The sequence below is a fragment of the Chiloscyllium plagiosum genome, unplaced genomic scaffold (assembly GCF_037043375.1).
Source record: "Chiloscyllium plagiosum isolate Xiang-an unplaced genomic scaffold, Cpla_swu_hap1 HiC_scaffold_8, whole genome shotgun sequence".
Taxonomy (NCBI): Eukaryota; Metazoa; Chordata; class Chondrichthyes; order Orectolobiformes; family Hemiscylliidae; genus Chiloscyllium; species Chiloscyllium plagiosum.
Genome location: NW_028270146.1, coordinates 72,810,843 through 72,834,731, shown reverse-complemented (window position 1 = coordinate 72,834,731; position 23,889 = coordinate 72,810,843). Strand labels below are relative to the sequence as shown.

The 23,889-nt window shown below is 41.1% G+C and overlaps 1 protein-coding gene across 15 annotated transcripts in view; it reads right to left on the bottom strand.

The window, feature by feature from the left end:
* LOC122553704 (alpha-(1,6)-fucosyltransferase) overlaps positions 1–23,889 on the bottom strand; it is a 759,328-nt gene that overhangs the window by 122,009 nt on the left and 613,430 nt on the right. For 12 of the 15 annotated variants that reach the window (XM_087989965.1, XM_043697905.2, XM_043697906.2 and 9 more), the window contains 4 exons: positions 13,308–13,388; positions 10,657–10,775; positions 7,819–7,984; positions 1,106–1,220 (listed from right to left, as the gene is read on the bottom strand). In XM_087989965.1, coding sequence (XP_087846091.1) covers positions 1,106–1,220; positions 7,819–7,984; positions 10,657–10,775; positions 13,308–13,388 — 481 coding nt within the window. The remainder of the gene's footprint in view (positions 1–1,105; positions 1,221–7,818; positions 7,985–10,656; positions 10,776–13,307; positions 13,389–23,889) is intronic. The other 3 variants (XM_043697917.2, XM_043697919.2, XM_043697918.2) reach the window with 3 other exon arrangements.

Here is a 23,889-nt window from a genome sequence, read left to right as displayed (position 1 = left end):
AGCATTGCACCTGGGATCTAAGTGAATTCAGCAAGTGACTGTTTACCTACTTAATCAATTAGATTGAAAGATTCAGATATAAGCCAATGAATAACAAAGGATGAAATGTATAATAAACTGGTAAATTCAACAGCAAATTATGTATCTGATAAGAATATATCAAGTGGGAAAGAAAGACCGGGTAGAAACAAATAGAGGCAGAGAGGAAAATTGCTTTCTCTAAAAGAAACTGGTATTTTAAAAATTTACCACAGCTAAACAGTGGAAAAAAAATTCAGACTTCTTGTTAATTTTCAGTGTGAGAAAGAGTGATTGACAATACTTACTAGGGTGAACTAAAAGGATACAATGCGTTCACAAGGACAAGACACCTTTCTGTTGCGCGTTTAGTCTGCCTCTACCATTCAACAACAGAATCTTCATAAAGCTCAGTGCTAAGATAGAGAGTGAAATATTGCACTTCAAAGCTAGTGTTGCAGTGAAAACTTAGGCAGCAGCTTTTGGGGATTCTCATTTCTCTGGGTGTTTGCTCCTCATCTCAAGTTGCTCTACCAAGCCCACTTAAACAACAGCAAGGCTTTGTTCTACGAATGTGCTATATAAAATTGTCAGAAGCATTCAACTTCTGTAGGGTGTTCTCCAAGGTACTGAATATTAATCAAGGTGAAGTGTCCTACAACAGAGTCATCACAGCAATGAGTCTGAAATTATTAACCACACAAGGTTTATCCTGGTTGACAATTCAGTTCAAAAAACGAACTTGAATAAATCTATGCGTTTGAACAGATATAGTCATTGCACACCCCAATTAGGGCACTTTTCCCAAAGTGATTTTAAACATAGACCTTAATATTTCTGTGGGATTAGAAATACTGAACCAAACAAATGAAATATCACAGAGTTACTGGTCTCACTGTCACACAGTTAGATTGAAAATCAATCACACAATAAAAATCTTATTTGTGACATTAACCCAATTTGATAACAGTAATCTTTTGCATAATAATTCGAGAAAATACATGTTGTCTTGACATTGCATGAGGACGGCATTAAAAAAAAGCACCTGTCATGAATTCATGCTGTTTGTACTTCAAACAACCCATACCTGCAGGTATGTTATTCTCCGCTGAACTAGATCTGTCAGATCCTTGGCCTCTTTCTCTCTCCATTTATCAGCTCCGTCTGTTTGACTGAGGTAGTACACATCAGTCATAATAGACCTAAAAATTGCAAGGCGACACAAGTCAGATTCAAAGTAAGTCAATAGCTGATAGTTATACAAAGCACACAGATTTTATTTGGGTAACCCAAATCTAGGGGTTCAAATTCTGCCATCTGAGTAGCTCCCAAGTCTGCAGTATAAGTTCTTTCAGTGTGTGTGTGTGTGTGTGTGTGTGTGTGTGTGTGTGTGTGTGTGTGTGTGTGTGTGTGTGTGTGTACTGAAATAGAAAAACTACAAAGATGCATAAAGTTGAGGGGAAGGAGTGGGAAGCATGTGGAAGGGCAGTAAAATAACATCAGGATTTCTGTGTTTTAAGCTAATAGATAGTGGATGCTTTCGTTGTAACTTTCTAAACTTCCTGAGAAAGTGGTGAATGTGAGTACAATTACAATGTTTAAAAGTCATTTGGATAGATACACAGAAAAGGTTTAAAGAGCTGTGGGCAAGGAGCAGGCAGGTGGGCCAAGTTTTGTTTGGGATTATGTTCGGCTTGGGTTGTTGGACCAAACGGTCTGTTTCCGTACAGGAGGACTCTATGACTCCAAGTCCCAGAGGATTGGAAAACTGCCAATGCAACATCCCCTCATGTCACGTTCCTCCCCGGCCCAAACATTTTAAGGGAAAGGAAGCAAACAGTGGATAACTATAGGCCGATGAGCTTATAGTTCTTGGAAAAACTTTGGAATCGCTTATTACAGAAGTCATAGCAGAATATTTGAAAAAACATAATCTAATTGAGCAAACTCTACATAGTTTCATGAAAAGGAAATCACTTTGGATTAATTTAATAGTTTTTTTGGGGAAGTTCCAACTGGAGTGGATTGAGGGGACAGTAGATGTGTTGTATTTGAACTTCTGGAAGGTGTTTAACAAGGTACTTCATAAAAGGTTAAGTCGTAAAAGAAAAGCCTATGGTGTTGGGGATAACATGTAGGTGTGGACAGCAAATTGGCTAGCCGGCAGGAAACAGCAAGTGGGGTTAAGGGTTTCCCCCCTACCCAGATTGGCGACCTGTGACCAGTGTGGTTCCACAGGCATCATTGATGGGATTACAACTGTTGACAACATATATTCACTTGTTTCCTCCAAGTCATTAACGTACTGCAGCCAAATTTACAGACAGACCAAAATTAGGTGTTGCAAGAGGGATATCGTTTACATGGTTAAAGTGAGTGCATAAAATGTTGGCAAATAGAGTATAATGTGGCAAAATGTGAAGCTGTTTTTTTTGGAAGGGAGAATAGAATAATATTTAAACAGATCAAATCTGCAGCAAGCTGCAATACCAAGGGATTTGTGGGAACTTCTACACGAAACACAGGAAACTTATGCTTCTTCTTTCAACTGGATGGGTGTATAAGCAGAGAGATGTCTTACTGCCACTGTACAAGGTGCTAGTGAGACCACATCTGGAGTACTGAGAACAATCTGGACTCCTTATAGGAGAAAAGATGTTGATCCACTGGAAGCAGTTCAGAGAAGGTTCACTAGGATGATCCCTGGTATGGAGGGATCATCTTATGAGCAAAGGCTAAACAGGTTGGGTCTCTAATTACATGAGTTTAGTGGATTGAGAGATAATCTCATTGAAACATATCAGAATCTTAAAGGGTTAACATAGTAAATGCTGACAGAATGATTTCCCCCACGAGGACCAGAAGGCAAGACTTCAGAACAAAGGGAAACCAATGTAAAACTGAGATGAGGAGGAACTCCTTCTCTCAGAGAGGTGTGAATCTTTGGAACTGCTTGCCACTGAGAGCTATGGGGGCAGTCCTTGTGTATATGTAAGGCTGAGACAGATAGATTCTTGATAAATAAGGGATTAAGGGTGACAGGGAAAAGGCAGGTAAGTGAATGTGAGGAATGTTGGATCAACTATGATTCTAGTGAATGATGGAGCAGACTCATTGGCCTACTCCTATTCTGATATGTTACAGTCTAAGGTTCAGTGAGGACACAGACAGGTTTGGATGTGATGCTACCACCACTGCCTTGGCAATCCCATGATAAACAGCCATTTGATGGAGAAGAGGGGTTCTCGCCACTTTAGAACTGTAACCGAGCACAAACCTGTGGCTTCAAGGAAGGAAAGGAGAGTAAAAAATTTAAGTCATAGTGATGCAGGGAAGCACTAACATGTTATCACCAGAGGTTAATCAAGCAAAATGAGGAATCAAGAATCTATGTTACAAAGTAAGTAATTGTGACGATGTCTCAGATAGACTTGCACTCTCTCACCTTTTGAGTGGACTGTAATTGGTTAACTGTTGAATTATACCTCTCACTCCCAACTTTGTTGCTCACACTATCCTCCTATAATTTTAAAAAAATGTTTACATGTTCTACTTTTTGCACATGCACATCCCATTGCCCGTCGGCACAAGCAGGCAGGATTAACTGATGCTACATGGCACTTAAATCCAACCGGATGAGACATTGGAAAAGAAATTATCAGTTTCTGATTCTGTCCACTCCAGAAAAACAATTAAAATCGGACAAAGCTGTGTATCCAGACAAAGCCCATTGCCCTGTTCTTTTCATCTGCACTCCTATGGGACAGCTCGAAAAGAAACATGGCATAAGATATGAACAAAGTGAAGAAACAGAAAGCATGACTGTGCACAGCAAGTACACAATTCAAGATGGACTACTTGGTGACAATCAAATGTCAGTTTTCAATATTCTGAGCCTTTGGCCAAGCTGCCTTTTCTCAATTACTGCCTTGTGTTTGACTAAACATGCCTGCTGTAGAGTAATGGCTTAATAAGAATTGCTCATCTCCTTGGATACCTTAGGGTGTTACTTTAAGTGCAGATGCAGATGTCAGAGACAGAAAGCTTGAAGCAGTACTGCTGTGTCACAGCAAGTCACATGCAGATGGATTGAATGGTGTTACAGTTGAATTGATGGGAACTAGATTCAAGGTGGTGACATAAATAATTCTACGGGTTTCCACAGTATTCAGCTTGATTACTTCAATGCATTCTAAACCCAGATTTGTAAAACTTTAGATGCTGGATTGTCCAAAAACTTTAGAGCATCCTTCAGGTCAGGGGTTATTTGACACTTTGCAGTCCAGGTAGTCATCAGCTATGGAGCAACCGGGTAGGACTTATAAAGATCCTGCAGCTGGAATCGACAGTGTGGGGAAAAACCAGCATAAGCTAATACTGCTCACAGTTGTTTGCAGACTGTAGACTTGGCCTCATTTCTGCTTTACATTACATGCTACTGTGCACCAAAGGTATTGCACTATCCCTGACGGTGTTTGCAAGGCAGATATCTGCGTTAGCTGATGAAAAAAAAACCAGCCAAGGTTTCCTGTTCCTCATCACTATTCTGCAATACCTGTGTTGTTCCGATGAAGACTGTACTTGTCTATGAAGCCTGCTGCCATTCATTGTCAAATCTCACATATGAATGATTATTATTTAAGCAAGGTACTGTTGATCCATACCCTCGCAAAAAGTCAGTACCTTCAGGTGAGGAAAGGAAAAGAAAAGTGGTCAGGAAAAGGAACATTAAATAATAGCTGCTTTACAAAAATTCATTTTTTAGATTCGTTTCCAACTTAGAAAAAAAATCTTCTTTAAATCAAAGATTATTCTACTTTTCAGAACTTGAACCTCTGCAAAGCATAGAGTGCCATGCAGCCTTCTCATGCCAGGATGATGTTCTGACAGTCGGACTGATTAGCATCAACTGTACTCAGTGACTGGATAGCAAAGGATCGAATTCAAGGAGAATCGAGCAGCACAGTGACAGCAAGTCAGCCAATTTGTGAAGCTAAGAATTCAGGCAGCGAGTACAAGATATTATTTCATGGGCCACACTTTGTTTTCTCATCTTTGCTTTGTTACTGTTCAAAATGAGAGTCATAGAGATGTACAGCATGGAAACAGACCCTTCGGTCCAACTCATCCACACTAACCAGATATCACAACCTAATCTAGTCCCACTTGTCAGGACCTGACCCATATCTCTCCAAATCCCTCCTATTCATATACCCATCCAGATGCCTTTTAAATGGCGCAATTGTACCAGCTTCTACCACTTCCTTTAGGAGCTCATTCCACACACGTACCACCCTCTGTGAAAACCTTGCCCCTCAGGTCTCTTTTATATCTTTCCCTTCTCACCCTGAACCAATGCCCTCTAGTTCTGGACTTCCTCACCCCAGGGAAAAGATTTTCTCAGAGATGTACAGCACAGAAGCAAACCCTTCAGTCCAACTCGTCCATGCTGACCAGATACCCTAAACTAATCTAGTCCCATTTACGAGCACTTGGCCCTTATCTCTCTAAACCCTTCCTAATCATGTACCCATCCAGATGCCTTTTAAATGTTGCAATTGTACCAGCCTCCACCACTTCCATGCCGACCAGATATCCTAAACCAATCCAGTCCCACCTGCCAGCACCCAGCCCATATCCCTCCAAACCCTTCCTATTCATATACCCATCCAAATACCTTTCAAATGTTGCAATTGTACCAACCTCCACCACTTCCTCTGGCAGCTCATTCCATACATGTCCCACCCTCTTCATGAAAAGTTGCCCCTTAGGTCTCTTTTCTATATTTCCCCTCTCACCCTAAACCTATGCCCTCTAGTTCTGGACTCACCGACCCCAAGGAAAATACTTTGTCTATTTATCCTATCCATGCCCCTCATAATGTTGTAAACCTCTATAAGGTCACCCCTCAGCCTTCGACGCTCCAGGGAAACAACTCCAGCCTGTTCAGCCTCTCCCTATAGCTCAAATCCTCCAACCCTGGCAACATCCTTGTAAATCTTTTCTGAACCCTTTCAAGTTTCACAACATCTTTCTGATAGGAAGGAGACCAGAATTGCACGCAATATTCCAACAGTGGCCTAACCAATGTTCTGTACAGCCGCAAAATGACCTCCCAACTCCTGTACTCAATACTCTGACCAATAAAGGAAAGCATACCAAACGCCTTCTTCACTATCCTATTGATCTGCGACTCCACTTTCAAGCAGCTATGAACCTGCACTCCAAGGTCTCTTTGTTCAGCAACACTCCCTAGGACCTTACCATTAAGTGTAAAAGTCCTGCTAAGATTTGCTTTCCCGAAATGCAGCACCTCGCATTTATCTAAATTAAACTCCATCTGCCACTTCTCAGCCCATTCGCCCATCTGGTCCAGATCCTGTTGTAATCTGAGGTAACCCTCTTCGCTCTCCACTACACCTCCAATTTTGGGGTCATCTGCAAACTTACTAGCTGTACCTCATATGCTCATATCCAAATCATTTATGTAAATGACAAAAAGTAGAGGACCCAGCATTGACCCTTCTGGCACTGCACTGGTCACAGGCCTCCAGTCTGAAAAACAACCTTCCACCACCACCCTCTGTCTTCTACCTTTGAGCCAATTTTGTATCCAAATGGCTAGTTCTCCCTGTATTCATGAGGTCAAACCTCACTAACCAGTTTCCCATGGGGAACCTTGTCAAAAGCCTTACTGAAGTCCATATAGATAATGTCTACCGCTCTGCGCTGATCAATCCTCTTTGTTATTTCTTCAAAAAACTGAAATCAAGTTTGTGAGACATAATTTCCCAATCAGTCCTTGCCTTTCCAAATACACATATATCCTGTCCCTCAGGATCCCCTCCAACAACTTGCCCACCACCGACATCAGGCTCACTGGTCTATGGTTCCCTGGCTTGTCCTTACCACTCTTCTTAAATAGTGGCACCATACATTATCAGAATCACTTACATTATCAGGTTAACATGCAAAGGAGCCCTACAGTGTAGCTAGCTGATTTGATGCTTGAAACGGTTGTGCTTGGTAGAATGTAATTCCATTTTCTGATTGCAAACCCATATAATGAACATTCAGGCGTCAGCAAAACAAACCTGACAATACAATGTAAGATGTAATTACGATCCTGGTGGGAAAGCAAACATACTCAATAACAGTAACCTGTTTACTTCACCATGCAACCAAGACAAGATCTCCAATGTTTCAAAATTATGTCATTCACCATCACTGCACTGAAAAAGTCAATCTGACCCACATTTAAATGTAGGTTCAAGAGACTGCTTGAGTGAACTATTAAACAGTAATCTAACCGAGGTCTTCCAAAGGCCATCAGAAACTAAAACAGTAAAGTTTGAAAGGGATACAGGACTGGGACTGGATTGGTGCCTAAAATTCACTTGAAGCATTAATTACCCATTCTGAGGCTGGTGACTCAGCAAGAAAGAGTGCTGTTTGCTTAACAGGAGATTTTAATTTTCACTTGGGACCAAAAACCTATTGCCATGATGATTCAGGCGTCTTAAATGTGCTTCATCATTTAAAAATAATATACAATGGATGCTTTCCTTAAACTGCAGACCGCAAAGACACCTCATCGCTTTCTAAGTTTGCTTTGCAGGTTATGCAAGCTGGAAGCTGCACAAAACACAACAAAATCGCAAGGAAGCAATGCATTCAGAATAATGCTGGAGTGTTGTTATATGAACTGAGAGGCACTTTCATTGGCTTTTGAACATCTGTCATGAAAACAAAACAGAAGCTGTCAACATTGCTATGTGTTGAGTGGTGAGTAGACATTACCTCTGCTGGTGGCCGAGGTTCTCAAGCAAAGCATCTGCATGTTTCTGTGCTTCTTCACCCTGCAGGTGCTTCACTTTCTTGACTTCACTCTGTACAAAGAACCACAGCTCCTTCACTCCATTCTCAATCTTGCGTCTCAGCTCCTCATGCTCTCTCCCAGGACCTGCTGCACCATGTGGGTTGCACAAGAATAAAAGCGCCGCGTGAGGGCTTAGAATCACATCACTTCATAGACAGTACCTGCTCTCCCAATGCACGTGTCTTATTCTGCTCAAGTTTAAAAGAAGCATCATTTAATTACGAAACAAGCTGAAAATCTAATCCAGCTCCCTGGTTGCATTTTTAAAAGGTACAAAGTGCAAATATCATGACAGGTATATAATAAATACAATAAAATAGATAGTCTAAGGAACCGTATAGAGATGTACAGCACAGAAACCAACCTTTTGGTCTAACTCATCCATGCTAACCAAATATCCTAAATTAATCTAGTCCCATTTGCCAGCATTTGGCCCAATTCCCTCTAAACCCTTCCTTATTCACATAACCATCCAGATGCCTTTTAAATGTTGTAATTATACCAGCCTCCACCACTTCCTCTGGCAGCTCTTTCCATACATGCGCCACCCCCTGCATAAAAAGGTTGCCCCATAGGTCCTATTGAATCTTCAATCTATGCCCTCTAGTTTTGGACTTTCCTACTCTGCGAAAATACTTCGGCAATTCACTTTATCCATGCCCGTCACAATCTTACAAAAATCTATATGGTCACCCCTCAGCCTCTAATGCTTCAGGGAAAACGGTCCCAGTCTCTCTCTTTAGTTCAAACCCTCCAGTCCTGGCAACATGCTTGTAAATGTTTTTTCTGCACTCTTTCAAGTTTAACATCATCTTTCTGGTAGTAGGGAGACCAGAATTGAACACAGTATTCCAAAAGTGGCCTGACTAATGTGCTGTATAGCCACAACATGATGCCCCAACTTTTTACACAATGCACTGCCCGATAAAGGCAAATGTCTTCTTATTATCCTATCTACCTATGACTCCACTTTCAAGGAACTATAAACCTGCACTTCAAGGTGTTTTTGTGGTGGCAACACTCCCCAGGACTCCCCCATTAAATATACAAGCTCTGCCCTACTTGCTTTCCAATATGTAGCATCTCACATATTAGTTCCCTGGCATTGTTCAAAGATAGGAAATGTGTCATCATTTTCAGAGTTCATACAGGATCAGCTCTTGCACAGTTTCTGTATAAGTCATTCCAAAAATATTCAGATTACCTCAAAGAATTGGGCTGAAGAGAGGTACAGCAAGACAAACTATGTCAATAGAAAGATCGTACTCAACTACACCCAATTACTAACTGGTGCCAAGATCAGTGCCATTGCTCATGTATCACCACCAGCTCAACCGAACTGGTGGAAATTTTCCTGAAGCAGACACTTCCTGTTCAAAATGCAAAATGGCACATATCATGGGACTTCATCCACTGATTCGCACATTGTTGACTTCAGTCAAGCAAAGCTTGCTATGAGGGAAAGAACTGAATCCCATGACATTCAACATGAGCCACAGAATAACTGAGCAATAGATTGTCACATCATATTTTAGTATTGCATTGGTTAGGGAAGGGGTTTCACATATCATGGCGTATTTGATCTTTGACTTTAAGTAGCTGAAAACGTAGCTGCCAGCTTGGAGTGAAGAGCTGTCTGCTTCTTCAAATATTTTTCCCCATTGGGAAAACTGAATCAAGGTCTTGGTCAATCAGCACAGAAGAGAGCCAAAGGCTGACATCTGTTCTATAGTTCCTGGCATCTAGTAGCACAGTGACTTTGAGAGCAGGTAGGGAAGTTAAGTAGCCTGACCTCTCATTTCACATGGTTAAAGATGAATTGGAAAGTGTAAGGCGAGGAGGGTAATAGAAACAAACTTCAGAAATGTAGATGGGAGTGGCTCAGCATGGTGGCGTGGCTTCATACTACAGTCTGGGAGCAAAGCACAGGACCCCCTCCTTCACAGACTGAATTCTCTGCTTAAGTTAGCCACAGTGGTGCAACAGATAGTAGCACACTGAGCAAGAAAATGTCACAATGAATAATAATCTACAAAACAGATGGCACCAAATCTAGACAGATCCAAACACCAACTTCACCTCCAGTTGTTGTCACATATCATGATTGGAAGTACTATCCATCTATGCCTCTATTGCATATGGTAGGCTACTCTCTTCATACTGTGATAGAGACAGGATCTTGTTCGGGAGTCACAGGGTTCAATACCAACCTAACAGCTAGACCCTAACTCAGGATGTTTAAGGGACAAAGCTCCTCAACTCCTACTTTGTCAAAGGTATTTCTGGCTGATTGCTTTTGGTTTGTTGTTTTGTTACCTGATTATTATCTTGTCTCCCATTATTGAACAACACAAGTGAACAGAGTTGATCATTTAACAACAGTTTACTTTAGAAGCCAGAACAAAAATATAGCAGTTAATAATGATCACTTCGTGGACTGTGAAAGGGAAACCCACCAAGACATTTCTAAATCAGGTAAAGGTTATTAATTGTATCCATTGAAGTTCAGCAAATATGGGCGGAATGCACTGATCATGTGGGTTCAAATAACCAAAGCCACAGTCAGTGACACAAGAGCTGATTGGAATTAGGAGATATGAACTTGCACTGTTTAACTTGGCGAACAAATCTAACCCAAGTAAAGACTAATTTTAGATTCTGCCCTCGCCAACTGACTATCAGGAGTATAACAAAGGTTTTCTGTCAATGATCTTGATTTTTATGCTTTTCAGGTCCAGATGAAAAAGGTAATCACTTACCATTGCCTGGTTGCTTCTTATAGATTTCTATCTGCTCTTTGGCCTTAATCAGTTGTTCTTCTAATTCACGCACTCTTCCAGCAGCAGCAGGCCCCTGGTCAACAGGGCCTTCAGGAATTCTGAATGGAAAAAGATTAGGCCAATCAAATCAGTAGTGCCTCTGTATTAAAGTACTGAAATAAGCTTCAACACATGAGATGCATCATTACCAGGCTGGAATCTTGGCAGATTATTTTCCTAAACGTCAGTTGCATAGCAAGTAGGTGTACATACCAACTTTCTTTCAGAACAGGGTAAAACAATTACTGTGCATGGACCGAAGAAACAGCAATCTTAGAGCTATCTGATCAGGATGCAAGACATGTCAATGAATTTCAGTTGTTTGTTATCAATGATGCTTCGACATTGGATTGTATAGCTTCTTGCAAGAATTTGATCTACTCTGATAAACAATAAGGAAAGCAATTGAATATCTTAAAAAACAGGCTTTAAATGATATTAAAGAGGTTAAATTGGCCTAACAAAACCCCAGACCGATTGAACACCACTGCATCAAAGGCTGCAATGAGAAGACCATCACTTGTGCTTTCAGAAATTGTACACATGCTATTCTGTTTCTTACACTGTGGACTTAGGGGCAGAGGGCAATGACCTAGACAGTCAGGGGTAACTCTGTAATCCACTGTATTCAATGTGGGCTTCAGCATAGTGGGTACAACAATTCTGGAGTTGATCAGTTTGGAGAAAGAGTGATGGCTTTCGGGTAAACCAAACATGGAACAAAAATGATCGAATTATTGTAATGATGTGGAGGTGCTGGTGTTGGACTGGGGTGGACAAAGTTAAAAATCATGCAGCACCAGGTTATAGGCCAAGACGTTTATTTGGAAGCTCTAGCTTCCACAGCTACCTGATGAAGGAGCAGCACTCCCAAAGCTAGTGCTTGCAAACAAACCTGTTGGACGAGAACCTGGTGTTGTGTAATTTTTAATTCGAGTAATACATTAAAAAGGTCACTGTCACCACTGTTAATATTCAGTTTTAATTTTGTCATGTGAAGATGAAATATTATGCTGCAATATGTCACAAAATGCTGCAAAATAACTTAGATTTAAGTTAGATTATATTTTGCATCAATCACTGGTGTCACATATCTTTTCACTCAATAAAACAGTCCTGCATCTGTTTCTGTTCAACTCAAAAATCATGGGAAAGAGCAAAACTTTGCTGAGACTTTTCATATTGCACTCATCAGGATAAATGCAAGAATGCCAAATTGTGGACAATCACAACAATTTATAGAATAGGAGGGAAGGGTGCTAAGTGGTTGGCAAATCATTGGCCAAGGCACCATCATTAAAAGCAGCAGGAAATTAGAGGCTCCCTAAGCTTCCAAGAATTTACTTGCCATCCAAACAGCACAATTTCCTTGCATTTCTCATGAGTGCCAGATAAAAGCTGCAGTGATATATCTGACTTATCAGCAAGATTCATCCTGTTCAACTGTTCAGTTTATTGTTTTGCAACAAAGTGAAAATGTGCAAGAACACAGGTCGTTTAAAAGCTTTGGTTCAATATGCATACGTGGCGATCGTGTTTTTAGATGTGTTCATGAAGTTGAGGATGGTCAGCACTGGAGAACTCTCTCACTCAAGGCATTTAGTATAAGCAGTGAGCAATCACAGGTCAGATGTAACCACATCCAAATGCAGAAATACACACCATCTGCTCCACACCAAGGTCTTAACACTAACCTTGGAAGAACATTTCCTACAGCAGCTTTTTCGTTTTTCCATACTAACTCTCTTATCGTTACACTGAGTAAAACCTTATAGGAGACTGAATGACATGGGCTAAAGCATGAGAGGTTCAGCAAGGCCTACCCAAACTTTGCAAATGAGTCAATGCATCTTTAAATGAAGTTCCTGTCATCAAAGAGAAATTCTCATTAGACATTGGTAAGTTGCCTATTAAGGAGGTTATTGTTTGTCAATAACCTTATTAACAACAGATCTCACCTCATTAATATGCATTAATGAGATGAGTTTGCTCAGGTAAGGCAAGTTAATTTGCTAAGTCACGTGAAAAGTTCCATGAAACATCACAGAACTGAGTTAGCCAAAGGAAGAAAGATTCAGCCCTTTGAGTGAGGTTGCAACTTTGTAGTGAATTAGACATACGTTTTTTTTATTTAGGTTCATACCCACTAGTTAACGGGGCTGCTCAAACCCATTTTGTGTTGGACTCTCACAGTCATCAGACAGAGGAGGTAGAGCACTTCATCTACCAACTGGGCAACTTACAACCCTCCAATTCAAAATGGAGTTCAAGTGTTTTGCTGCAGAGTCTCTATAGATGGCTGCCGTCTCCTTTGTACATTTTGGTTTTACTTTTGTTGTTGTTCTTTAGCAGCTTACTCTGCCACTTACACTTTCTACAGATACGTCTTCTGCGTCTCTTCTTCTCCCAGCAACACCTGGCACCTTGCACCCCCAACTCTTTTGTCATTTAATCTTTCCTCTTTTCCACACGATCATTGACCTTCCCTTTAGTTCTTTATCTCCTGCTCTCCCTGGCACTGGCTTAAATCCCATGACATGTTTACATTTTCCCAGTTCAGATTCAATATCTGAAAAAGGTTAATGCTATACCTCTCTTCGCAGATGTTGCCTGGTCTGCTAATTGCAACATTTTCTGGCATGCTCTTCTTTCCAGCATTGTGAGTACTTTGCCTTTAGATAAAGTGAAAATCTAATTAGTTTGGAGGCAAAAAGATACAACTAATTCAGCTTCATTGTCTCTGTTGTAGCCAACATAAAGTGTATTCTGACAATTCGATAGCAAAGTATAAGTTTGCAACTTGGAAGCTTCAAATAGCCAGATACAAAATGTGTTATTTAAAAAACAGCTGAGTGTGGAAATCTAACTCTCGCATACCTGGATTGTGAAAGGATAACACTAAGTGTCCCTAAGAGACAAAAACACAATCTTCCCGAGAGTAAGCAAACCTTTGAAATATTTTTCATGACCTCATGAAATAACTGCCTCTACTTCCACTGAAGTTCGACCAAGGACATAAAAAGAACTTGTCATTTGAAGTGTAAGTGCAAAAACTATTTACCAGAAAATAGGTGGCAAATAATTGAAACAAATATAAACCTTATTTAATGCACTGCCATGTGCGGCTTGCCTGTGGTTTTGTGATGCTTTGCCACAAAATGACAAGCTCATCCAACGCACTTCAGCTCTGGGCTTCCCTGCTGCTGTCATGCTGCAGCATACATTTACAAAATAACACATGGAACACTGCATATACTTGAATAAGGGCCTCTCTTGTTTATATGTCAAGCTTCAAATTTTAACTAAAATATCACAACTCAGTTTGCTTACCACTTGCTTAGAGGAGAAAGTGAGGTCTGCAGATGCTGGAGATCAAAGTTGAAATTTTATTGCTGGAACAGCACAGCAGGTCAGGCAGCATCCAGGGAACAGGAGATTCGACGTTTCGGGCACAGGCCCTTCTTCAGGAATTCCTGAAGAAGGGCCTGTGCCCGAAACGTCGAATCTCCTGTTCCCTGGATGCTGCCTGACCTGCTGTGCTGTTCCAGCAATAAAATTTCAACTTACCACTTGCTTAACACTGAAGTCAAATACACTCTGATGCAAACCTACTTAACACAACCTTCTGAAGAGTCATACTGGACTCAAAACATTAACTCTGTTTCTCTCTCCATGGATGTTGTTCGACCTGCTGAGTTTCTCCAGCATTAAGTGTTTATTTCAGACTTCCAGCATCGGCAGGGTTTTTATTTTACTCTAGTTGTTTCCGACACATGTTTAAGTGTGCTTCCAACAATATTTCTTGATACCTCATCAACTTAACGTTGAGGTGAAAAATCAAGACATTGCTGGACACCTCTTCTATTTATCCAATTCCACAGGCTAACGCCATTCTTGGGTATCTCAACAACTCAAATTCAGCAACTTAGGGAAAGGTGAGGATCACGGCACAAACACCAAAGTTCAATTGAGCATGAGGACTCTGGCAAGCTGCTGGCAGGGGATAGATTCAAAAGTGAACCGATAACAAAGCTCTAGTGTTCAATCGGGCATTCCCACAGTGCTCACAGACCTTCAGTAACGCCCACACAAATTATCCAACAGCACTCCTGCTTCCTCCCATAAATATCGCCCGTCATTAACATGACAACAGACGGAAGAGTCATCTTGAACATCAAATGACAAATCACATAACTGTTGATTAGGACAAAAATGAAACAAAAGACAGACAGAAATTGAACAATAGGCTAACCATATAAGAATGAATGCATTTTTACCCATTTTTATGTGATTTTTCCAGCTTTTACCATTAATTCTGTGGTCACAGGTCATCTGTGAATGTTCTAAGTCATAAACCTGTTCAGTTTTGATCCTTTCTCAACAACTAATGCTATCAGATTAATATGTAACAAGAGCTCTGAAGTATCAGTCTTGATCCACAAGCTAAAAATTTTGTCAGGATTAGGTCATGCATTTCCATTAATCTTTGGAATCTGCAAACCCAGTAGATTTCTAAACCACTCAAGTGTCTGATTACATAGAGGTGTTCAAACATAATTGCGAACTAACTAATAGTGAGTACTTATGTTTTTGATGCGCTGTCTGCCAACAGACTGACTTTTTCTGTTGAAAGGTACATTTATTTGCAGTCTGGTACCAAATAAAAGAGGCAGTGCTCTTGCATTTTACAACATCAATGCTGTCTCGAACAGATTTTACTCAATATTTTTCATTTGCAAATCATGTTCATTGAAAGACACGTGAATCAAAGAAAGAATTCCAATTCACAGAGAGTATTTTCTCAAAATGTTCGTGGGATGTGCCATCACTGGCAAGGTTAACAATGATTGGCCATCATTCCATGCCCTCAGGAAGGTCATGCCAAGACACCTCCTTGTATTGTCATAGTCCACTTAGTCAAATAAACACACATCCCCACAGTATTGTTACAAATGTTGAGTGTTTAATCCAGTGATAGGGAAGCAATGGTGATACAGTTCCAAGTCAGGACTTTGAACGAAATGTGCAGATGGTGGCGTCGTCATGCCCCTGCCGTCCTTGGTCAATCCTGGCTGCAGAGGTCAGATTTGGAAGGTGTTGTTGAAGGGAGTTTGGTAAGTTGATGTAGTTTTGTAGATGGCCTTGCCACCGTGTAGACAAGATGCTGCACAGCAAGCCGCTAAATAAGAGTCCGTGACGTTTGGAACAACATACTGCCATGGATACAGGATTGGCGGACTGGCAGAGTATGGACCAAAGTGTCTTTTTCAGGATGGCAGCCAGTGATTACTGGAATTCCATAGTGGTCAGTGTTGGGATCACTACTACTCTCACATTTTATATTAACAATATTGACGAAGGAACTGAGGGGCATTTTTGCTAAGTTTACAGGTGACACAGAGAATGGATGCAGGGGCAGGGAATGTTGAGGAAGCAGGAAGACTGAAGAAGGACTTGGACAGGTCAGGAGAGTACACAAAGAAGAACACAACATGGGAAAGTGAGAGATTATTCTCTTTGGTTGGAAGAATCAAGGTGAAGACTATTTCGTAAAGGGGGAAAAAGCTTCAGAAATCTGAAGTACAAAGAGACTGAGGAGTCCTAGTTCAGGATTCTCTGAAGGTTAGCATGCAGGTTCAGTTGGCAGATGGGAAGGCTATTGCAATGATAGTATTCATTTTCAGAGGGCCAGAATGTAAGATGTGCTGCTGAGGCTGTATAAGGCTCGGGTTCGACCACATTTGGAACACTGTCAGTAGTTTTGCGTCCCTATCTAAGGAAGGATGTGCTGGCATTGGGGCGAGTCTAGAGAAAATTTACAAGAATGATCCCGACTGAAATGCTTGTCGTTTGAGGAGCAGATGAGGACTCTGGGTCTGTATTCAATAGAGTTTAGAAGGATGAGGGGGATCTCATTGAAACTTACAGAACAGTGTGAGGCCTCGAGAGAATGGACATGGAGTGAATGTTTCCTCTAGCAGGAGAGACTAGACCCTCAGGGCACAGCCTCAGAGTGAAGGAGTGACAATTTAGAACTGAGATGAGGAGGAATTTCTTTAGCTTGAGAGTGGTGAATCTGTGGAACTCATTGCCTCAGAAAGCATTCATCAGGAAACATTTTCACTTTTGATCCCATAGTGGAGGCTAAGTCACTGATGAAGCAGCTGATGTTAGGTGCCGCAAGACATTACTTTATGGAACTCTTAGAGATGTCCTGAGGTAGATATAATTAGCCTTCACCAGTCATATGGTACACTCTAGCCAGAAGGTAGTTCAGAGAGTTTTGAATTTGTTTTTTGACTCATTATCACCCATTTCATCTTGAAGCATGATCACCTTTGCAAGTGAATCACTACACTATCCATCCTATCAAAAAACGTACCTTTTCCTTCTTTCCTCTCTCCCATATTTCCTGTCTCTACACTTGCTTTAAAAAAAAGCTAGCAAATCTCTAATTTCTTCTAACTGTGATGAACGATTATCCAGCTGAAATATCAGTTCTGCTCCCCTCACCACCTATAACACCTTCCTTTTTGAGCATTTCCACAAAATTCTCTTTCAAATCAAATTTACAGTAAGTGCTGACTTTGCTTGTATTTAAACTTGACTAAATGTTTTCATGGCACCATATTCCACAGTCAATTTAATTTATCAATTGTCTTGGTTACAATTGAAAATCATTTTGAAGTGCTGTTCATGACTGGAAATTCATTTCATTATCAGCGCCAATATCACAGACCCTTGCAAACAAATAGATTGAGTTTTTCTCATGCAATGTAAATCCTTGCTTTAAATATGCTCCCACTGCTTCAATGGTCTGCTCCCTTGAATTTCTCCCATGATTCTTCTGTGGTGATTTCATAATCTTGGCTATTCTGCAAGAAAGGAAAAGGCCGTAGAGATAGCTGTTTTATTCAGAGTGCTGTGAAAATGCTTTATATTTACTATTGTCTGGAGGGCTTACATTTTGAAGGACTGTGGAAAACTAAGTTATTTTAAGTTTTGTAAAAATAGTGGGGTTTCTTTAAAAGAGGTAATTTAAATTTCACTGTGGACACTGGATTTCTTTTTAAACAAGATTTCTTGTAAGCCACATCACGGATGATAACCCTTTGATTTGCCGTGGACCAGTCTTGGGACTGTTTTGAACAATTACGAGATTGAAGAATTGTTTACTTTATCTGGCACCATTTGAGAGAAGCCAGTTAAGAATAAGATTGGTTGGGGAAATGCCTACCAAGCACAAGCTACCCAGCTGATCTCTCCCATTTTTGAAAAGGAAATTCTCCACATCAGTTCACAGCCAAGTCTATGATCTCTTTTGAAAGAGAGTGATTGAAAGAACAGAAAGACCTGTATTTCCTGAGCAAGGCTTCAGGGCCACCATGTGAGATTACTGATGACCACATTACAGCAACAGACCCCAGAACATTCTGTATGCCTTCAACAATAACCTGTTGACCGAAGCTTTTTTCTTATTTTCTTTCAGAAACCCAATCTTTGCAGAGAAATATTTTTTTCCAAAATTTTCCTGAAGAGATAGTAAGAAAAGGAGAGAATGAAAGAGATGATAAAATGGCATTGGGCTGAATAGAGTTCTTTGGAATATGGAACTTTCTGTCAATAAGATGGTGGTTTGGGTGTATCGGAATGATTGCTTTCTCATCGAGGCAGTGGGTGCAATAGTGGCAATGTTAACACAGGGCTAGAAGTGTGGAGCTCTGACATGTAACATTCGCCTCTTGCTGTTTGAGATTCTGTGCTGATATTTTAGTATATGCATAATTTGTGATTACAGCTTGAAGGCTGATTTGTTTATTTTACACTCAGTAGTGTCAGAAGAGCTTTGGTGTCTCCATTCGCTTTCGGCATGACTGCTTTACTTGTCACATGGTACCAGAAGTGTTTGATGCCCTTCTGCTTTAGGACAGACCTATCTCACAACATCCTGCTCTGTTTCAGAGCCAACAGTCCTACCAACTGGTGGATATTCTTCAGATTGTTGTTTAACAGATCAATCCACATGGACAAACCATTCAGACAGGGATCACCGTATGGTTATGCTTCAGATTTCTTACTGAACACTTCGGCATTGAGTCCTCTCAAACTTCTACAAAGTGTCTAGTGACCTACTTAAAGATGTTATATAAATGCAAGGTGTTGTCTTTTTGATATTTTGAAGATCTGGTTATATAAGTTCAAAATCACTCAGCACCAAGTGAATCCTCACAAAGAAGTACATGAATGGAATTTTATATCATATTATCTACTGGAAATAATTTATTATTCATTAACTATCCTGTAGAAAGCCCAGAAACTAGGATAATAAAAGAAAATGAGGCATACAATTTCATTGAAGCCTTGTTAATGAGATTTAAATATTGATTGTATGAAATTGTAGGCTAAGAGAAAGTGGATATTTTCAAAAGACTCAATCTTTACCAAAGGATTCACGGCACTACCTTCCAGCTGACTTTTGTCCTCTGTTGACTTTCTCCTCTGCCCTGAGGCCAACATCTCTACAGTGTAAGCTGAGACTGTAAGTTTTGATTCAATACTTTCTAACAATTAAACCTGCTTCATATGGATAGATGTCAAATCCTATTTACCGTTATCAATTCAGGTCTGTCCACAGGCTACATAACAGGTCAAAATTCACCAAGATAGACTTCATTCTTTCTCTTGGTCCCACAACCTGACACAACTAATGCCTAAGACTAAAAGAGAACATGTACAGCCTAATAAGGAGGGACAATCAGTATTGCTGGAAACAGTATCTGGAGTTTCAAACAGAGCAACATTTTTTTTAAAAAAAGGGATCATAGCAATAATGGATACAGCGTACCATTGGAAACTGGCAATCACATCACATCGATATTGCGCAATTCCTTTCATTAAAGTACCAGGTCCATCTCTGTTCTATAAAGAAGTCTTTTAAAAAATCCACTTTCATTTGATGTAAGAAATGGGAGTGTCCATGTATCATTTAAATAAACCATGAATATATAACCGATAGAATGGGAAATCAGAGTTCTCTCATTAGTCACATTCATGAGTTGAACACTGAATGCCTTTCATTAAATCAAAATGGTCCCTTTAATCCTGAAATCAAGTACTGTGGTTTGAGCAGTCATTAAAGCTTATCCGCTTCAAATTCTAAGTGTGCTCTGATCCATTTAATGATAACTAATCTCATAGCAAGGCACTCTTGCTTGTAACTGTATCATTCTTCTAATCAAATTTTATTAGTCTGAAAGGAAACAATACCCTCCAAAAGCTTGGCTTCAAAATGTGGATTTCAAACATTATATGCCAGCACACTGAGAGCTCCATGTTCTGAGAAATATAAACTTGTGGTGTATGATCACCTGGTGAAGCCAGGGAACCCAAGAGCACTTGGAAACAGAATATCCCAGACAACACGGTAGGCCCTGAGAACTATATTCCAGTTCTGATACTTGGCCTGTGGACAGCTTGGAGAGTTACTCAAATTAAAGGTGCAAGCATATTGATAAGTTGCCCTTTAATTCAATGGGTCAACCCACTCAACACTATCTCGATTAAGGAGGAGTTGGGTATATTTCTTAGTGTTAAACAGATCACAGGGTATGGGAAGAAAGCAGGAACATGGTACTAAGCTGGATGGTTAGCCATCATCATATTGAATAGCGGGATGAGGCTCCAAGGGCTGAATGGCCTCCTCCTGTTTCCATGTACACCTCCCCCAACCACTGTTGGCCATCACCTGCATGCACAACCCTGCCAGCCCCACACCGATACTTCCCGCTAGCCTGACATTGCCACATCCCTCACCACCCCCCGAGACCCGATACTCTTGCCCCCGCCCCCTCGCCCCTTGCCTGTCTGACATCCCAGGTCCTCACCCACCCAACACCTCAGACTCCCAGGTGTACCCTGGCCAGACCTGATAATGTGGTCCCTGTCCCCACCCAGACTCATCGACACCCTGACCTAAACTGACACTCCACAGCCCGGATCTAGTAACCATTTCACGTCCCCCCCAATCCCTGACCCTAGTCAACACTCCGTTCAACACCCCTCATTCCCCATGGTCTGTACCATGTGGACTTGACCATGCCCACCTCTCCCTAATGTGAACACAAGCTCTGACACTGCTCTCCCACCTACTGGATCTGTGACATTCCTTAGAGACCGGATGCCCAACCATTCCTGGGATCGCTTTACTCACCTGTTCCCCTACCCAGCTTACCTTCCATTCACTGAAGCTGGCAAAGTGGCTGGCAGTGCCGCTGGGAAAACAAACCACAGATCACAACCACCCTGCCCAGTGGAAACACCAAGGTGCAACTTCTACAACGATCTTCTCTGCTGCTGGATTTATGGATTCCAGAGCTAGCTTGTAACAGGAGACCTCTTCTTATTCAGAAAACTCAAGTGCAGAAGTCAACTAAAGGTTAAATTGATATTTTTTAATCTGATCAGACTTTGGAAATTGGGTTTCTGCCCCAATTAGAATATTTGGGCCACTGGACCATTACACTCACAAACCTTCACCACAGTCGATTTTGACATTTCAACAGACATCTGTTGAATATACGCTGACATCTGCGCTGTCAGTGAACTGGGTACTGACCTGTTCCGTCTGGCTCCCTGGACAAATCTCTGAACTATTAGTGTAGCTAATAGCATAAAGTGGCAAATATCTACAAACAGGCTTCAGCTCAACTGTCGTGCGTGTCAACTTTTGTTGCAGTTTCAGCAAAGTAAGCAGATCCTTCTGAACTAAACACAGACTCACACCCACAGACAGATAGATGCACACCCACACAGCCTCCTGTGAAACACTTCAGAGATGCCATTCCTTAGAAAACAGAAAATGAAGCCAATTCCAATGTTAATCCAGGCACTTCCATCCTATAATTAGAAGTTATAATGTCTCATGTGCTCCCCAACCCTGCCAACCCCACAATTTTTGCATTTGGAACGAAAAGATCAGTGAGCTACAAGAATGATTCTCAGGTAAACAAAGGCCTAGGGAGATGATGGTGCATTGTAATGGTACGGTCACTGGATCCATAATCCAGAGCATCAAATAATGCACTTACTGCACCCTCAGGCGAATCTGGTGCATTGCAGCTATCACACTGGCAAATAGCCATTAACATGGAAAATTGTTCAGATGTGACATGTGTACAAAAAGCAGCACAAATTACCATTTCATCAGTCAACTCTCAATCATCAGTAAAGGGTTAAGACTAGCTATCAAGCAGCACTTACTTCACAACAATCTGTTCCCTGACACTCAGTTTAGGCTTTGTCAGGGCCACTCAGCTCCTGTCCTCATTACAACCTTGGCTTAAATATGGACAAAAGAGCTGAACTCTGGCTGTAAGCAGTGAGTGACTGTCTTGGACATGAAAGCTGCATTTGACCAAGTGTGGCATCAAGGAGCCCAACAAAACTGGAGTCAATGGGTATCAGGGCAAATACTCTGCTGGTTGGGGTCATACCTGGGAGTCAGTCATCTCAGCTCCAGGATACCTCTACAGGAGTTCCTCAGGGTAATGTCTTAGCACCAACCATCTTCAGATGATTTATCAATGACCTTCCATTCATATGTGGGAAATGGGTATTCTTGCTGATGATTGTACAATGTTCAGCACCATTTGCAACTCTTGGATACCGGGGTCCAAATGCAGTAGGACCTGAACAAGATCCAGGCTTGGGCCGACAACTTAAAAGTAATATTCACATCATGCAAATGCCAGGCAGTGGCCATCTCCAACGAGAGATAATTAAACCAGTGTTCATTGAAAAATGGCATTAATCCTGGAGTGTTAACATCCTGGAGTTACCTTTAGCCAGAAATGGACTGGACTCGTCATGTAAATACTGCGGCTACAAGGAGAAATCAGAGGCTCGGAACACCATGGCAAGTAACAGACCTTCTGACTCCTCAAAGCCATTGACAAGTCAGGAATGTGATGGAATATTCCGCTCTTGTCAGGACGGGTGTAGCTTCAACAACACTCTCAAAGTTGACACCAAAGCAGCCACTTGATTGGCATCACATCCATAAACATCCACTTGCTCTACCACTGATGCTCAGTAGCAGCAGTGTACACCATCTACTATGTCTACTGCAGAAATTGACCAAGGTTTCTTCGGCAGCACTTCCTGAACCCATCTCGAAGGAGAAGGGGCAGCAGATACATGGGAATACCACCACTTGCAATTTTCCTTCCAAGCCACTCACTATCTTGACTTGGAAGTATATCGCCGTTCCTTCACTGGCACTGGGCCAAAATCCTGGAACTCGCTCCCTAGTGACATTGTGGGTTACTATGGACTGGACACTACAGCACACGGACTACAGGATTTCAAGGAGGCAGCTCACCACCCCATTCTCAAATTAATTATGGACAGGTAATAATTGTTGACCCAGACAGCAAGTCCATAAACCAAGAATTGAAAAAAGTCACAGTTTGTGTATTTTTTGCTGCTTTCAGATAGGTTACTTCCTGTTAACTTGAGATCAACATGGACATGGGCTCGATGGCCAGTTTCTGGGCTGTTTTTTCTGATACAATTCCTAATTTGGATTGTTACAATGCAGAAGAGAGGAAACATTCACCTTGACAGAAGTACCTCCCATTTCTCAAACCAGAGCACAGCCAAACTATCACATGGCAGGGTCACAGCATTTTTGCTTTGATCATAATGCGATAAGTGAGGAGACATCACATTTAACCTCTAAATCAACTACTCAAATGGCCTCTCAATCACCACAAATAACAATAGCATTAATACTGCTTTTGACCAGGCAGATCTCTCTCCATTACCTGACTGGTTATGAACTTGCCATTGACATCTTTCAGGTAACTGCCTCAGTAGAGAACCTTTATTGGTTCCATTGTTTGTATCTGGTTGTTAAGAGGGAATATGCTGATGAATGCACATGAACAAATTACCATGGTAAATCAATTATTAGACTTCTTCACAAATGTTAAATGATATCAAGTGGCCTTGAATTTAAAATTGTTACTATTTTCTAATTGTTCTATGACCTTTCCTCACTCATCCCTCTCAGCCCCATGACAAGATAAAGTGCTTAGTTAATTTTGATCTATTCATCTTCTCCAATTTTAATATGAATGGCTGTGCCTTCAGTCTGGACCCGAAGCTCCGGAA